This window comes from Aspergillus candidus (assembly GCF_002847045.1).
Source record: "Aspergillus candidus strain CBS 102.13 unplaced genomic scaffold BDW47scaffold_43, whole genome shotgun sequence".
NCBI lineage: Eukaryota > Fungi > Ascomycota > Eurotiomycetes > Eurotiales > Aspergillaceae > Aspergillus > Aspergillus candidus.
The window spans coordinates 1-15541 of NW_020194048.1; the positions used below are offsets into that span (position 1 = coordinate 1).

Below are 15541 nucleotides of genomic sequence, written 5' to 3' on the forward strand. Positions count from 1 at the left end.
GGGATGACGGTGGAGATGACGGTGGGGACGACGGTGGAGATGACGGCGGAGATGACGGTGGAGATGACGGCGGAGATGACGGTGGAGATGACGGCGGAGATGACGGTGGAGATGACGGCGGAGATGACGGCGGAGATGACGGTGGGGATGACGGCGGGGATGACGGCGGGGATGACGGCGGGGATGACGGCGGGGATGACGGCGGGGATGACGGCGGGGATGACGGTGGAGATGACGATGATGATGATGATGATGATGATGATGATGATGATGAACACCCTTGCATCGAGGTCACCGTCATAACATCTATTGGACTCTCAGGTCAACATACTGGTACCATGCGGTACAACGATAAAGAGGTATGCGACGAGAGCAAGACTGACAACGAGGGCACCACGCATTTCAAGTGCGAGGAAGGCTTCGCCCTCGAGTACAAAACAAAAAAGGACCCAACGAAGGGGGCAGATGCCTGGCTCACGTACCCGGGGGCAGACGAAGTCGAGGTTGAGCTGAAACTCTACAATCAAATAAACAATCCAGGATGTGCGGGAGGTAAATTTTCGTCTATCCCCATTTTTATGAAATACGAGACACTAGTTACTGATTGCATTCTCGCAGGTTCAATCCCAATTACCTGCCACAGGTACTTTTATTCGTTCGAGGGGGAATACTGCGACTGACCGGGTTGATTTCTCTCCTTGCTATGTCTGTTTTCTTTCACTTCGCTCGAATTTTACCTGAGTGTGATGCAGCTTTTGCTGTCTCTTGGACACCAGTATGCCCTAGGTACTAGCAATGCACTGCGCTGGTTCTAGGGCGTACACCTGAAATAGTTGAATGTACTTAGTATAATATGTAACATCTTAGCCGCTACGCTAAAACGTTGAGCAACGACTGGTATAGGACTTAGCCTGACTGATATACCCAGCATAACATGCTCCATCGAGTGCATGCATTCGTCTGACTCATAGATTACACCAGACAGTGTCAGATTATTCTTCACAACCGTCTCTCGAACTGCTTCCAGACGGAAAGAGATAGATTCTTTTAAGTGACGGGGCGATGTGACTAAGAAAGCCCAGGGTATATTTTGATTATATAGCTCAACGGAAGTATCAATATCTCTTATTACTTGCCTGAGACTCAAGCCTGTAAGATATACGAAAGGGATGTAGGAAGAGAACAACCTTCGGTCATAGATCTCTAGGGCTTGTAGATCATGTGACTTGAAAGGCGTCCAATCCACGCCCTCGAATCGACAGTGCGACGATCGTGACAACAGGGTGAAGTGCTTTCTCGACATAGATTTGGAAGACATAGACCACCTTCGGATCAAACTGACATGCGGTACAGGGTACAATTATATTCGATCCATGGGAAGGGCGCGATATGCTGGGTGGCTTCACGGGAAAGGGCAGCCTTACCGACATCCACCTGTCCCACACGATCCCACCAGTGAATATGGTGCAGCCCTCGGTAATGGCATTCCGAAGCTCTCGAATGACCACGGTATCTATAGACTTGGTGACTCTTGTTGAACTAGGCGTCCCTGAAGTTGTCTGCTCGAATTTGGTCGGGATGCTCCCGAGAAGAAGTCTTCAAGTTCCATACGATCCATAGATCTCTTGTAAACAGGCTGAATTCTAGTGTCAGATCTACAATTGGCCCGGTATAGGCAGATGGTGTTTTGTATTGCCTGAGCTTGGATAGTGATATTCTCAGGGAGCCTGATTAGGTCAGGGTTGTGGCATTCTATAGGTAAGCGTATTTGGGGTAATTACCCTTTATCTTATTGTAAAGAACAGTTCGCAGGTATAGGATATCCTATTAAATATACATTTACTTTGTAAACTGAAACATTGCGATGTATAGCTGTGCAACCGATACTTGAACATACATGATGATCAAGCAGGGTCTCTGCATGTCTGGGGAAAATCCTTGGGACTATATATATCCTGATACCTCCGAAGATTTATTTTGATCTCCGAACACACAACATATCAGCCCGTGTCAGAGATATCCACATGAATAGAGACAAGTTCTATAGAATGCTCAACTAATTGAAACATAGCGTGCAGTGGCTTAATAGTTACAGATTTGTAGTCAATCCATACTGGATTGTTTCTTGGGGGTAGTTCAAAATGATCCAGAAGTTTCATACTAGGAACAATGCCCTTCCCATTTTTGTAATTGGCATATTCAAATAGCATCCTTCTGATCAGGATCCCTTCTTGAATTCTAAGCAGGAGATTTCATCCTCGTCACAGGTTGCCTGGCCTATATAAACTGGCCTTCTCATCAGCTGTGCATTGTTCTCCCCTTATAAATCTGAGCGCCAGAGAAGCCGTATTTCTGCTACCGCGGCTCTAGGGCACGCTTCTTATTTGCATACTCATGAAAAATGTATGGGGGTCATAAGACTTGCGGGACATCTTGGATATACTACTTGTAATACTCTGGTTATGGAGCTGCTCCTTGTTATAATATGTTGGGTAGTATGGCTAAGGGTGAAATGGCACCTTTTCGAAAGCTCCTCGTGAAATATTGTAGGCTGGTAAACTATGTAGGCTGGCTTCCTGTTGATTAAGCCTAGACTTTGGGAGTTCATAAATAGCGGATTGTGTTTCGCATATAATGTACCGTGCGATATCCTGGGGAACTGGGGAGCGCAGGCACACAGTACACAAACTGATAATCGGTGGGGGTTTGATCTCACGACACAGGTTGTTGTACTATGTAGGTAGTTCTTCGATGGAAAGATGCCCCGAGAGACTCTTGCTAACAAAGAGTGAAACGCAAGATGCTCATACCTGCAATTCTGTTTTGCTCTGTCCCTGGTTTAGATTAGAACGTGGAATGAATAGGAAAGTTGAAACAAGATCAATAAACAAATGAATTGCCGGAAACGAGAAGAGGGCGATAGTTCGATAATATTGTTCGACTTGGTTCATTTTTGAAAACGTATATATGTCACAATCTAATGCGATCAATTACACCCGTCCCCCTCTATTTGCAATACACCACTGTAGCAGCCTCACTTAACCGCGCATCTCACGGAAGAAGTCCATGACACCGGTAAACACGACGAGGAGGATACCGCCACCGGGGCCCAGACGGAGGACCTTGGGAAGGAAGCCCTTGTACAGCGCGGCGAAGCCTTCCTCCTTGAAGACGGTGCCGACGGCAGGCCAGGCCCAGTTATACTTGGGGGTCTGACCGGGGATCTTGGGGGAGTTCTGGATGCGGGACTTGACAACGTCCATGGGGGTGTTGAGAATGGTACCGGCGGTACCACCGATGGCACCGGCGATGAGGTCATTGCGGGTCTGCTGGGCCTTGTTGCCCTCCTCGGGCTTGGGCATCTGGGCGCGCACCTGGAAGATGCAGCCGAAGTAGCCCGCGTTCCAGAGGATGTGGCGCCACAGGGTCGACTCGAGGCCGTTGTACATGGCGAGGGGGCCCTCGGTCGCGACAATCTTGCGCACCACGTCCAACATTCCGTTGTATTTGCCGGCCGAGGCGCGGTCCTGCAGGCGGATCTTGACCAGCTCGAAGGGGACCACCACGAAGGCTTCGGTCGCACCCGCCGTCGCGCCCGTCAGCGTCGCCAGCCCCTGCGTCTGCTTCTCCACTCCGAACAGGTTCCGGTAGAAGGCACCCCAGCTGTCGTTGGCGGCGAACTTGGTGGCACGCTTGGGGGCTTCCATCAGGATGGGAGCGGTGATACCGCGGTATAGACGGGAGAAACTATCACTGGATTAAATGGGATGTTCCCCTCTTGTGTGTTCAAAGCAGCGTACCCCTCATTCTTGACGATCTTGCGGAAGCAGTCGAACATGCCATTGTATCCCTCCTCACCCAGGGCCGCGGAACCTTGCTGCAGTTGTCTATCCGACAGTTAGTTCGCCATTGAGGATCGTCCGATCAAAAGATTCGTCCGGTAGGGAGGGGTTCGCACACTCGAGTCTTGACCACGTCCAGAGGGTACCTGTGATGTGATGTATCGTCAGCGCAAGGTTGATGGGTCGCGCGATGCGGCGCAATCGTGTGGGGACACAGCGTACATGATCAGAATCTATCAATACCACGAGTCAGTCTGCATTTCCTCTCTATCAACATCAATGATTAAGAGGGACATACCTCGGAGACACCGGCAATGGCGCCAGCAGCGAACTGGTATTGGAAGGGAAGAGGCTTTTGGGTGGTGTTGGACGACATGATGATAGATGAGACAATTCAAGTCAATTGAATAATTTCTAATAAAACCAACCACAACAAGACAACAACAACAACAAAAAAAATAGAGGGAAAAAACAAAGAGAAAGAAGGATTCGGGACAATGAGTGGAGAAGTGGAGGAAGAAAGAGAGACGCGAGAGGAGAAAATGATGAAATTAACCGTCAATCCAATCCGATCCGGGGATTTCGGCAATCCGCTGACTCATGACGCCAGTTCCACTGCCCCACCGGTCGGGTCTGTGTACGATGGAGACTCTTGGCTCGGATATTCAATTAAGCATGACTTGACTGAGGGCAGTCAAGATTGTGTCTATAATCTCATTGATCACGGAGTGTGGAGTACACTGTGTATAGCATTGATTGATCATGAATGTCAGGATCATGTGATTGACGTTGTGCATGGATTAGTAATCGATACAACGGCCGTTCGCTGTCAACACCAGTTGCTGTTGGGCTGTTGGGCTGTTGAACCATGCCTGAACTACTGATCGATTGTAAATTCTTCTTCCGACAATCACCAGCCCCACTGCCACAGCCATAATCACCGCGGACCAGGAAATCCCTCTTCCAGTGGGTTCAATATCAAGAACAGTGAAGAAACGCCTGACTAGTAGCCGAACGGCCGTGATAAATCTATACGAGACTACCCGGTGGGGGTTTCTATCACTGCATGTCTGCTGCCTACCTGACGATCAAGTTTTGACAAGCGATATCCGCTTTCCATCATTGGGTTCTCGTCATCGGGCTCCCCCACCCCTCGCATCAAGTAACTGAACAAAAGGGCCGGGATGGCGGTCGACCTTCCTACGCCATGGACCAAGCGGAACAGGGAAGAACAGCCACACAGGGATCGCCTGGAGGAGGGGGCTGCCGGGTTGGATTCCATCGATCTGCTAGCATTAAGTCAAGATCTACGAATCATCCCCATCCCCGAAGATGGCGATGACCTCGAGACCACCGCGCAGAAGATGGAGGATCTCGCCAAGGTGGCCCAGGGTGGCAACAGCCTGGCGCTGTCCACGGGCCTCAAGCTGGCGCCACCCCAACCACAGAACCCAGAGGAGATTGTCATGGCGGAAATGACCCCTCAGGAACGGACGATGTACAACGCATGGAAGAGAAGTCGAGAGCCGGACCGGAGCAGTCGGGACCTGCTTGACCCCCAACTGCCCCGGACGTTCGACTGGGACGCCAATGTGGCCCCCGCCCCGACCGGAGCACGCAGCCACAAGAAGTTTGCCGAGCGAGCGGCGGCCATGGACCTGGTCTGGGGTCATGAGGGTGCCACCCCGGAGCATGCGGCCTGGCTGACCTTTCACCGGCCCAACTTATTGCCCCTCGTCAATGTCATCGCCAAGGTGATCAGGCGCACCAAGCACATGAAAGACCATGGCCCCCAGTCCCGGGGATTGAGCGACATGGAGGCGGCGGAATTGGAGACCATCCGGCAGATCGTCACGGTCGCCGAGCGGAATCGATGTCGGGAGCTGGAACGGATCCGCACGATGACCCGAACCATCGCCGAGTCGGTGACCGTTATCAAGTCGCACAAACAGTATCTCAAGACGGAGACGTCGGAGTAGCATACATTGGACAGGATAGAGAGGGTAGACCAGGGACAGAGAGCGTTATGATGATTAATGATACTTGATTTTGATCTCAATCCTGATCGTATGCGTCTGTTTGTACAACGATGGCGAGCATAAAACAGATTAGTCATACATACTACGGGCAGACTGTAACACACCGCCTGCCCCATTCATCACCGTATTTATTTTTTCTGCCGTTCTTTTTGCCTCTTTGGTTGAAATTTTCCTACTTTTCTCTCTCTTCATCTCATCCAACCTTCTTCTTCTCTTCCCCTTTTCATCTCCCTTCCTTCTCCTTCCGTCTTTCTCCATCCTTGTTTGTTGGAATTCGGATATATTGATCTTGTGTGGATTTGACTGTGCTCCCTCGCTATCCTGATCTATCCTACCTTCGATCACCCATCATGCTCGGCGCGTTTCGCCGATTCGGCGTCGCCCATGCGGTGCGCGCTGCGTCCCCTCAGGCCCAGTCCGTCCGCTCGCTTCCTCAACGCGTGCAATGGCGCTCTCCCTCGATCGTTGCCATCCCGAGAATCGCTTGTTCGTCTTTCCATTCGTCGTCGACTTTCCTTTCGGCCGCGGCAGAGGCTCAGGCCCAGCCCGATGTCCTCGATCCCGCCGTTCCGTCGCGACTCACGCACTTCTCCCAGCTGGCCGAAAAGGGCCTGGTTGATCCGGAGATCGTCCGAACTATTAATCAGAGGATGAAGATTGAGACCATGACGGATGTCCAAAGTCTGACCATCCAGGATATCCTGCAAGGTGGCGATGTGTATGTGGATTTTTGCCTCCCCCCCCCCCTTAATTCCCCTGTGACTGAATTTCGCTGACCTGGTTTCCTTCTCTAGCTTGGCGCACGCAAAGACGGGTACCGGAAAGACACTCGGATTTCTCCTTCCGGTGATGCAGAGATTGATGGAGGATCCCTCGGTCGCCAGGTCCCCCCGCGGCGCGATGAGGTCGAGATCGCGCAACTCTCCTGTCGACATCCGCTCCATCATCATCTCGCCCACCCGCGAGCTGGCGGAACAGATTGCCGCGGAAGCCACTAAGCTGGCCTTTGGCACGGGGCTCAAGGTGAAGACCGCCGTCGGTGGCACGCAGAAGAGGGCCGGATTGCGGGACATTCAGTACAACGGGTGCCACCTGCTGGTCGGCACCCCGGGCCGCCTGCAGGACATCCTGTCCGACCCGTCGAGTGGCATCACCGTGCCCAAGTTGTCGACCCTGGTGCTGGACGAGGCGGATCGCCTGCTGGATCAGGGATTCGCGGAAGAACTCCTGAAGATTCAGCAACTCCTGCCAGACCCCAGCCAAGTCGACCGCCAGACGCTTCTGTTCTCGGCCACGGTGCCGCGCGAGGTCATGACCATGGTCCGTCGCACCATGAAGCCGAGTTTCAAGTTCATCAAGACCGTGCGCGAGGATGAAGTGCCCACCCATCTCAAGGTGCCCCAGAAGGTGGTCCATCTGGACAGCTACGTACACGAATTGCCCGCCCTTCTCGAACTCATCAAGACCGACATGGCCCGCGCCCGCGCGGATCCCACTGCGATGCCCTTCAAGGCTATTGTGTACTTCAACACCACGGCCCAGGTCAACCTGGCCTGCGAGGTGTTCAACCACCTCTCTGTCGACGCTGAAGGCTTTGGACCCCACCCGCTAGGCCGGATGCCCATCTACGAGATCCACTCGCGCCTCACGCAGGGCAAGCGTTCGTCCGTGGCCAACTCCTTCCGCGCGGATAAGGAGGCCATTCTCTTCTCCTCGGACGTGACGGCCCGCGGCATGGACTTCCCCAACGTGACCCACGTGCTCCAGATGGGCGCCCCCCGGGATGCGGAGACCTACGTTCACCGACTGGGTCGCACGGGTCGCGCGGATAAAGCGGGCGAGGGCTGGGTCTTCCTCCACCACGGCGAGAGGGGACCCTTTACCAACAAGACTCAGGGCCTCCCGATCACCAAGGACCGGTCCTTGGTCGCCCCCACCCTTGAAGTCGACCTGATGGAGGCTGAAAGCGAGAACGCCGACAACGAGGCCCGCAACGTGGGTCTCGAGTCGATGAGACAGGTGCGCCAGGCCATGTCCCGTGTCGATCTCCAATTGCGAAGCAGCGCGTGGCGCGCCCACAACGCCGTCCTGGGCGGTTCTTTCCCGTCGGTCCGCGCCCGGATTACAGCCATGGAGGAACTCGGTCGCCACGGCCATCTGTTCAAGTCTCTGCCCCGGTTCGAGGACAGTGGCTCGCGCGGCTCGCGCGGCGAGCGGGGTGGCAACCGTCGTTCCCGCGATGACTCCTCAGCCCGCGGCGGCCTCTCGCGTACCTTTGGCGGCAACAGCCGGATGAACGGGTCCCGCTACGACTCCGGTTCCAACGAGCGTTCCTACGGCCGCTCTCAAAGACCGTCTGGCTCGCGATTCGACCAGCGATCGTCCCGCTACGATTACTAGAGCGCGCGCCGATCCTCTCATCTCACTTAAAGTCCCTAACAGCCACGGCGAGATATGATTCCGCGTGACTCCCAATAACGAGTTTTCTCGATTTGCATCATTGACGGCGTTGAATTGTGTTTTAGAAAAAGGAACCAGCCTTCTCTCCCTCTCTTCTCTTTTTTCTTAATTGAAACGGTTGCGTTTGGCCCAGAGAGTCGATCTTTCTGCGAACCCTGACGGTGTACATGTACATTATATTATGTTTATGCCCCCCTCCAGCCAGATATCTATGCCAGGTCGACATTGCTAGCGATGGTTGCAGAAATCTTGGCTTGTTAATTATTGTATTTTTTTACTATATCTGGGTTTGGATTGGATGTTGCTTTTTCTTCTTTATTATTTCTTTCTTTTCCGGTGTATTATACGAATCTTATTAAATTTTGATCCTGCTTATTTACTCTCTTTCTCTTCTGCATTATTAGTGATTATCATTCTTCACTACAACACTGGATGAAAGGTCTTGATATGAAGAGAAAAAAAAAACTATTTACATTGCGACGAACTTCACATCAGGTCCTACATTTAACATCCCCTAAACAGCAGCACGACGACCGAAAATCCGCAACCGCTTAACACCACCATCCGGCACCAGTGTCAGCTTCACATGCGAGAAAGTACGAGCATCCTCCCCACCAGCCGCCAGATCCGCACCCTCAAAGACATGCTCCGTATCCGCCTGGGTAGGCTTATCACCCGCCAACAGCGCAATCCAGCCCGGATGGTCCGGAGCAGGCACCTCGGTGGCACCAACCTGGCCAGCGAGCAGACCGTGGACGCGCACATGGCGCGGGAAGTTCCCGCGGAAGTCCTTGGTGTCGACGACGACGCGGCTCACTGTCCCAGGCAGACCCAGCTTCATGACCGTCCAGTCGACGTGGCCTGGGGTGCGCGACCGCGCCGTCTCCCACCCGTCGCCCATGTGCTGTCCGCGGCCGGGGAGCAGCAGGTTCGACGACGGGGTGTAGTGCTCGTCTGAGGCGGCGAGGGCAAGACCGCCTAGCAGCGCGGAGGAGAGCTCCTCGAGGGGAGCGCCGGCCCCGCTGACGGCCGGTGGGGGCGGGGGGATGGCGTGGCCGTAGACGCGGAGACGGCCGAACCCGCCGTCCGGGTACATCAGCAGGCGCACGTGGGTGTAGGGGGTCGGGGAGGCAGGGTTGTAGTCGTTGAGCTTGTAGCCGCGGCGCTGGGTTGGGCCTTGCGCTTGCGGGGGGAGAATGGTCGACCAGCCGGAGAAGGCGGGGTCGGCGATCTGGGCGTCGGTGATGCCGCTGTCGGCGGGGGCGTAGGTGCCCTGCAGCTCGGCCTTCTCGCCGTAGTTGCCGCTGAAGAAGCCCGTGTCGATCTCGACGCCCTGGATGGCGGCGCTGGCGACGCCTAGCTTGATCACGACCCAGTCGTAGGGCTCGGGGTTGTGGCGACGGGTCTCCCAGCCGTCGTACCAGGCGCCGGTGTGAACGAAGACTCCGGGACGGTTGATGGGGGGCGTGGGAGTGAGGAGGTTCTTGGCCTCGGCGAAGTAGTCGTTGGAGGTGGAGAGGATCTTGCTGTTGAGGTTGGCTGAGGCCAAGTTGGTGGTGTGGGCGAAGGTGCGGTCGATCTCCTCCGCGGGGACGAAAGTGACAGCCATGGTGTAATACTTGTGAAAATGGAGTAAAAGAGATAGAGATATATATATCAGGGTCTGACTTGGAAGGTTATAATCGACTGAAGAGAGACAAAAGACGAGGGCGACAGGCGATTTAAGTAGTTTTTTTTGGACGCGACAGGACGATAAAGGCCGATCACCTGCCGATAACGATAAGCCCCTCATTCTTTTCTTCTTTCTCTTCTTCTCTCTTCTCTCTTCTCACTTCTCTTTTGCTTCAATCTCTTGTTTCTCCTCATCTCGCATCTCTCTAACTCTCCATATCTCATCGATTCTCCTTTCTGCTTCTCTCTTCATGTCTACTCTATCCTCTCATCTCTGTTCTCTGCAATCCATATCTTCAATTCACTCTCGAGTATACTACAGGCCCCACCGAGTCGGAGGTCTCCGATGGATCGCCCTCTTCCGGTTACCATTGGTTTCTCTCAGGTAATCCAACCAAAAAAAACAGGGGCACCTCGGAGTTAGGTCAATGCGCTGTCCAATGTGAATGCGAGAAGAGTGAATCTTCCCCGCAGGCCACCTATACGTCCACCTATGCATTGTCTCGGCATTGGAGTTGTTATCTCAATCGACAAAACACTCTACTTCCACGGCCAGAATACTGGCTACCAAGACAGGAACAAGAAGAAAAACGGATATTCATTACAAATTGAAACTAATCAAAAAATACTCTCGTGCCAAAACCCCATGTACGCCGCCAGCCGCCGCCGTCCCTCTCACAGGTGGAACTCCGCAAACGCCGCCTTGTGGTCCGACGGCCAACCATTATCTTTATGCGTTGGATACGGTGAGGGCGACCATTGGTCGAAGATCTGAGTTTTCTTCACCTTCAGTTTTTTACCCTTGTAGTAGATGAAGTCGATGCGATCTTGCGGTTCGAAGTCACCCGAGACGCCGTCGTGCCGCGGATACAAGGGCGACCAAGTCACCTCGTTGGCAGCAGGAACCTGGTGAGTCTCACGGAAGGAGTCCATGAGGCCATTATCCAGCGGTGCCTTGGACGTCGGCCACTCCACACCGACGAGGCCGCAGTGCTCCTCCTTCAAACTTTCGACATAGTCCAGCTGCGAGGGTGCGTTGAAATCCCCCATCAGCAGGACGGGCACATTGTCTGCGTCGTCGAGATGTTGCTTCATGCCAGCCATGATCTCGTTGATCTGGTCGACACGGCCGGACTTCTTCTCGCCTTCCAGCACCCCCGCCCAATCCTTCTCCTCGTAACAGACATCATACGGCCCATACGGGGTGTACCCCAAGTGAGCACTCCAGACGTTGAGATGGATCTTTTCCGCTTTTTCGCCGTTGAGATTGACCCGGACAGCGCCAGACCGAGAGACGGCGCCGTACTTCTGCACAATGGGATATCGGCTGAGGATGCTGACGCTGAACGAGCTCTCCCAGTAGTCCCACCCCAGCGCGGTGGCGATTCGGGTGGCGGCTCCATTTTCTGATTCCTGCAAGGCCACCACATCCACATTGGATTTGAGAATGACCCATAACTGCTTGGTGAGGGCATCGTTGAGCTCCACGCCGCCGTGCCAGATGTTCAAGGACAGCGTCCGCACGCTGTCCAGCAGCCGTTTGGCACCCTCGCGCACCGGGATCGTCAGCTTGATCGTCGATGTCACGTCGTTCTCCGCCACGCCGCGCACCGTGACGTGGGAAGATCCCGCCTGGCTCGGGGTCCCCTGGAGGGTGCCGTCCGCGTGGACCTTGATCCAGTCATCCCCGTCCATCTTTTCGAAGCGGACATTTTTCTCATGCTTGCCGAGAAGGAGGCCGTGGAGCTGAGCCTCGTAGGCCTCGCCTTGGCGACCATTGCGCAAGGTCGCCTCGGCCACGGGGAAGTAAATCTCGGGGTACGTTGACAGCGTGATATCGATGGGGTCTGTCAACCACGAATAGCCGTCCTTGGCGAGAAAATACACGGTGTAGTTACCAGCGGCCAGAGAGCTCACGTCAAACCACAGAATACCATCGTTGCGAGGCGCATATTTCCACATCAACGACTCCCCATCCTTTCGGTGTTGGACAGGGCCCTCATTCAGGGGGTACAGACCCACCCAGTTTTTTCCATGCAAGTCAGGCGTCTGGTATTGGATGGTGAGCGACCCGGCGTGCATGTCTCTGTTCAACATCGGCCTGTACTTAGGGGGATTGTCAGCAGCGGACGTCGCGCCCAACAAGGCGAACACCGACACCACCGCCACCGACAAGTAAGAGAAGACACGCATCGCGAGGTATGAACAAGAAGCTCACGACAGTGATCTGTCAGACAGAAGTACTTCTTCTCAAAAATACGGGGCCCAAATCCATTCAAATACCCCCTAGTCACCTCCCCACATCGGCGGAGCCTCGCCGCACAAGATCAACAACAACTAGTTGATCGCGTTAGTATTGTCTTTGATATTGTCATAGGTCAACAGAAAAGCATGCCAGAGTCTAACACAGCCAGTCTGCGTTGTACAAGCGGGATATAGTCTCCACCCAGGCCACCATCATAGGGTGAAAACGGTTTCGAAAATAGCAAAAACACCTTGGCGGTGCAGAATCCGGTGGGCCGCTCTGCCCTCCTCGAACAGGGATCTATAATGTATCCGGCAAGCCACGCCGTCGATCCTTTGTATTATGGTGACATCTTTCCATGCACCATCTTTACTTCGCCCGGCACGATCGAGTAGGGTGTACGGAGTAGGGTGGTGGGTACGACGCTACTATCTGACCTATGCAAGGCAAGGGCGATCGACCCATCTCGCTGGACGGATCATTACCCTTTGTTGAAGTGCTCTGCCTACCACGCTTGTCTTGGCGGTATAGGCCCTAAGGCGGGTGCGGGGCGCCGCCCTACATGGTGGTCTTTTGTTGATGTTTCACACTATCCAAACACAATAAAAAGGTTGTATATCACCCTGGTTTGGGGGCAGGGTTGGGTTGATCCGGGCTTTGTTGTTCGTCAGGTTTATTCATGCGAGGCTGATGTCATTGAATAGACAGACTACATCGAGGTGAGACTGGACTACATGCTAGTTGCTTCAGGTATGAATATGTATCATTCCCTTTCTTTCTATACCGTTACACATAACATGCTCGAAATTCAGAATCCTTTCTTCACTGTTTTATCTTTTCTTTCATCTTCCCACGAGGATATCCTGGAAGGACAAGACACCCTTGAATTGAAAGTTCATTGAATCATTTCAATCATCCTAGTCAAAAAACCAATCGGATCACTAATTTACATCTTCTCACCGGCAGCCTGCTTCATCTGGCCGTACTTCTTCAGGCGGATGGCAGACACACCGATGAAACCGGTGGTCTCGGTGGGGGCGAAGTCACCGATCTCGTCCATGCTGGACTCGGACATGTCGTACAGCTTCTCGGTCTCGGAGTAGCGGCCCAGGACGGCGAAGCTGCCCTTGTAGGCGCGGCAGCGGACCACACCGTTGACGGACTTTTGCGAGGACTTGATCGAGTCCTCGAGGAACTCGCGCTCGGGCGAGAAGTACAGACCGTTGTAGAGGATCTTATCTCGTTAATTTTGTTTGAAACGAAGGGGAGAAGAAATGGAAGACAAACCTTGGAGTAGTTGTAGGTCACGAACTGGTCGCGCAGGGCACGAACCTCACGGTCCATCACCAGACCCTCGAGGTCACTGTGGGGTCAGCCGACGAAACAAACAAAAGAATAGGATAATCGACATACACGTGAGCAGCGCGCAGACAGGTCAGACCAGGGGTCTCGTAGCAACCACGCGACTTGATACCGATGAAACGGTTCTCGACAATGTCGATACGGCCGACACCGTTGCGGCGGGCGATGGTGTTGGCGGCCAGGAAGAGCTCGACGGCGTCGGTGACGACCTTGGGCTTGCCGGCCTCGGTGTACTCGAGCTTGACGGGGTAACCCTTCTCGAAGTGAAGGGTGAAGTCCTCGGGCTGATCGGGGGCGGTCAGGGGGGACTGGGTGAGCTTCCACATGTCCTCGGGAGGGGTGACGTTGGGGTCCTCCAGGATGCCGGCCTCGTAGGAGCAGTGGGCCAGGTTCTCGTCCATGCTCCAGGGCTTGGCCTTGGTGGAGGTGACGGGGATGTCCTTCTCGGCGGCGTAGGACAGCAGATCGTTACGGCCGGCGAAGCGCTCGTAGAAGACGGGATCGCGCCAGGGGGCGATGACCTTGATGTCGGGCTGCAGGGCATAGAAGGCCAGTTCGAAACGGACCTGATCGTTACCCTTACCGGTGCAGCCGTGAGAGACGGCGAAGCAGCCCTCGCGCTGTTGGGTAGGAAAAGAAGCGGTGAGCCGGACGAGGAATCCCTGGCCGGAGGGGGGGCAATCAAGCACCAACCTTGGCAACATCAATCTGGGCACGAGCGATGACGGGACGAGCCAGGGAGGTGCCTATTCATGTCAGTATTGAAACATTGTGGTTTGGTTGAATGGTCCAGGATAACATACCGAGCAGGTAGACGTTCTCGTAGATGGCGTTGCAGGCAATGGCGGGGAAGCAGAGCTCCTCGACGAATTCCCCTACCCCGGGTGAGTGACACATTCCATCAATGTGCGACGTAAGAAACTACTTACGACGGAGGTCGACAACCTCGGCCTTGACGGCACCGAGCTTCAGGGCCTTTTCGCGGATGGCATCGAAGTCCTCTGGATAGTGGGGTTGGAGGGGTCAGTGTGTGAAACGAGATTCGGGAGAGTCGGATCGCAGTACCTTCCTGGCCAACGTCGGCAGCTACACATTGTTAGTATCATCCACAGCATTATAGGTATAGATATATATATTGAAGATGACTTACTGAAGGCAACGACCTCATAGCCCTCATCGATGAGCCATTTCACTAGGCGGTGGGGTTAGTGAGGGACAGCATCAGCAAGGGACGACGGCCGTACAGATGATGCTGGTGTCCAGACCACCGCTGAAGGCGACACAGATCTTTCCTTTCATGATGAAGGTGGGGGGATAATAATCCGAGCGTAATGGGGAGGAATGGATTGGGAGTGGAAGAAGTGAAGTCTGGGGAAGATCCGGAATTTGCAGCTTCAAGTTTGAGTCACAGACGAAAAAAAAAGCTCAGCCTGAGGTGTGGACCGCGGAATGCCTGATTGGGATTAGTGGCTTGGCGTGTTTGCCGTTGATAAGATAGCGATAAGGGTGGCGATAAGATCACGGTCACACCAGATCTATAGATGATTAGATGGATTAGATATAGATGTGTTCATGGATACATGATCAATGGATTCGATTTGATTGAGACTGGTTTGATTGGGGCATATGTTGATATGCTGACTCCATGGAAATCATCTATAATGAAGCATTGTCATGAAATGCAAACTGCCTCAGAACACGATGACCTCATCCGCTGTCGATGACGCCCTTGGACAGACCGAAACACAGAAAGACAATCAATGGAGAAGTCTTCTGTAGTAGTACTGAATTGAATTGATCTACATTGACTCTGTCTAATCTGGATATCTTGTCGGACTCCCAGGACATCACCTGACTGCAGCAGGTCGACTAAACTAACTGATTTCTAATCAATCCCTCACATCATCGATTGACTCCACTCT

At 53.7% G+C, this 15541-nt stretch overlaps 7 protein-coding genes across 7 annotated transcripts; 3 read left to right on the forward strand and 4 right to left on the reverse strand.

The window, feature by feature from the left end:
- Positions 1 to 279: 279 nt before the first annotated feature.
- BDW47DRAFT_59813 (uncharacterized protein) lies at positions 280 to 809 on the forward strand. Its single transcript, XM_024819390.1, has 2 exons — positions 280 to 552; positions 619 to 809. Exons 1-2 carry the CDS (start codon positions 339 to 341, stop codon positions 678 to 680), a joined length of 276 nt encoding a protein of 91 aa, XP_024669652.1. The 5' UTR covers positions 280 to 338; the 3' UTR covers positions 681 to 809.
- A 1692-nt stretch (positions 810 to 2501) lies between these two features.
- Positions 2502 to 4362, reverse strand: BDW47DRAFT_109904 (putative mitochondrial 2-oxodicarboxylate carrier protein). The gene is made up of 5 exons (XM_024813584.1): positions 4141 to 4362; positions 4065 to 4075; positions 3959 to 3988; positions 3801 to 3887; positions 2502 to 3747 (listed from the first exon to the last, which is right to left on the reverse strand). The coding sequence occupies exons 1-5, from the start codon at positions 4216 to 4218 to the stop codon at positions 3039 to 3041; spliced, it is 915 nt and encodes a 304-aa protein (XP_024669653.1). The 5' UTR covers positions 4219 to 4362; the 3' UTR covers positions 2502 to 3038.
- Positions 4363 to 4549: 187 nt separating this feature from the next.
- On the forward strand, positions 4550 to 5867 carry BDW47DRAFT_109906 (uncharacterized protein). The gene has a single exon (XM_024813585.1). The coding sequence runs from the start codon at positions 5027 to 5029 to the stop codon at positions 5819 to 5821; it is 795 nt and encodes a 264-aa protein (XP_024669654.1). The 5' UTR covers positions 4550 to 5026; the 3' UTR covers positions 5822 to 5867.
- A 222-nt stretch (positions 5868 to 6089) lies between these two features.
- On the forward strand, positions 6090 to 8723 carry BDW47DRAFT_109907 (DEAD/DEAH box helicase). Its single transcript, XM_024813586.1, has 2 exons — positions 6090 to 6599; positions 6676 to 8723. The coding sequence occupies exons 1-2, from the start codon at positions 6232 to 6234 to the stop codon at positions 8279 to 8281; spliced, it is 1974 nt and encodes a 657-aa protein (XP_024669655.1). The 5' UTR covers positions 6090 to 6231; the 3' UTR covers positions 8282 to 8723.
- An 84-nt stretch (positions 8724 to 8807) lies between these two features.
- Positions 8808 to 10047, reverse strand: BDW47DRAFT_109908 (allantoicase). The gene has a single exon (XM_024813587.1). The coding sequence runs from the start codon at positions 9948 to 9950 to the stop codon at positions 8856 to 8858; it is 1095 nt and encodes a 364-aa protein (XP_024669656.1). The 5' UTR covers positions 9951 to 10047; the 3' UTR covers positions 8808 to 8855.
- Positions 10048 to 10211: 164 nt separating this feature from the next.
- BDW47DRAFT_109909 (Endonuclease/exonuclease/phosphatase) lies at positions 10212 to 12477 on the reverse strand. Its single transcript, XM_024813588.1, has 3 exons — positions 12427 to 12477; positions 12247 to 12361; positions 10212 to 12187 (listed from the first exon to the last, which is right to left on the reverse strand). Exon 3 carries the CDS (start codon positions 12107 to 12109, stop codon positions 10688 to 10690), a length of 1422 nt encoding a protein of 473 aa, XP_024669657.1. The 5' UTR covers positions 12110 to 12187; positions 12247 to 12361; positions 12427 to 12477; the 3' UTR covers positions 10212 to 10687.
- A 704-nt stretch (positions 12478 to 13181) lies between these two features.
- Positions 13182 to 15001, reverse strand: BDW47DRAFT_59854 (argininosuccinate synthase). Its single transcript, XM_024819391.1, has 9 exons — positions 14864 to 15001; positions 14770 to 14811; positions 14685 to 14705; positions 14549 to 14620; positions 14423 to 14494; positions 14313 to 14365; positions 13671 to 14239; positions 13545 to 13620; positions 13182 to 13491 (listed from the first exon to the last, which is right to left on the reverse strand). The coding sequence occupies exons 1-9, from the start codon at positions 14916 to 14918 to the stop codon at positions 13204 to 13206; spliced, it is 1248 nt and encodes a 415-aa protein (XP_024669658.1). The 5' UTR covers positions 14919 to 15001; the 3' UTR covers positions 13182 to 13203.
- Between the last annotated feature and the right edge of the window lie 540 nt (positions 15002 to 15541).

Excerpts from the sequence above, each read along its gene's own strand:
- BDW47DRAFT_109909 (XM_024813588.1), bottom strand. The coding sequence starts at position 12,109 with ATGTTGAACAGAGACATGCACGCCGGGTCGCTCACCATCCAATACCAG.
- BDW47DRAFT_109906 (XM_024813585.1), top strand. The coding sequence starts at position 5,027 with ATGGCGGTCGACCTTCCTACGCCATGGACCAAGCGGAACAGGGAAGAA.
- BDW47DRAFT_109904 (XM_024813584.1), bottom strand. The coding sequence starts at position 4,218 with ATGTCGTCCAACACCACCCAAAAGCCTCTTCCCTTCCAATACCAGTTC. Across the intron at positions 3,888-3,958 it reads GACGTGGTCAAGACTCGAGT|ACAACTGCAGCAAGGTTCCG; the intron begins GTGCGAACCCCT and ends ACTGTCGGATAG. Across the intron at positions 3,748-3,800 it reads AAGATCGTCAAGAATGAGGG|TTTCTCCCGTCTATACCGCG; the intron begins GTACGCTGCTTT and ends ATCCAGTGATAG.
- BDW47DRAFT_59813 (XM_024819390.1), top strand. The coding sequence starts at position 339 with ATGCGGTACAACGATAAAGAGGTATGCGACGAGAGCAAGACTGACAAC. Across the intron at positions 553-618 it reads CAATCCAGGATGTGCGGGAG|GTTCAATCCCAATTACCTGC; the intron begins GTAAATTTTCGT and ends GCATTCTCGCAG.
- BDW47DRAFT_59854 (XM_024819391.1), bottom strand. The coding sequence starts at position 14,918 with ATGAAAGGAAAGATCTGTGTCGCCTTCAGCGGTGGTCTGGACACCAGC. Across the intron at positions 14,495-14,548 it reads CGAGGTTGTCGACCTCCGTC|GGGAATTCGTCGAGGAGCTC; the intron begins GTAAGTAGTTTC and ends CACCCGGGGTAG. Across the intron at positions 14,240-14,312 it reads CCCAGATTGATGTTGCCAAG|CGCGAGGGCTGCTTCGCCGT; the intron begins GTTGGTGCTTGA and ends CCTACCCAACAG.
- BDW47DRAFT_109908 (XM_024813587.1), bottom strand. The coding sequence starts at position 9,950 with ATGGCTGTCACTTTCGTCCCCGCGGAGGAGATCGACCGCACCTTCGCC.
- BDW47DRAFT_109907 (XM_024813586.1), top strand. The coding sequence starts at position 6,232 with ATGCTCGGCGCGTTTCGCCGATTCGGCGTCGCCCATGCGGTGCGCGCT. Across the intron at positions 6,600-6,675 it reads ATCCTGCAAGGTGGCGATGT|CTTGGCGCACGCAAAGACGG; the intron begins GTATGTGGATTT and ends TTCCTTCTCTAG.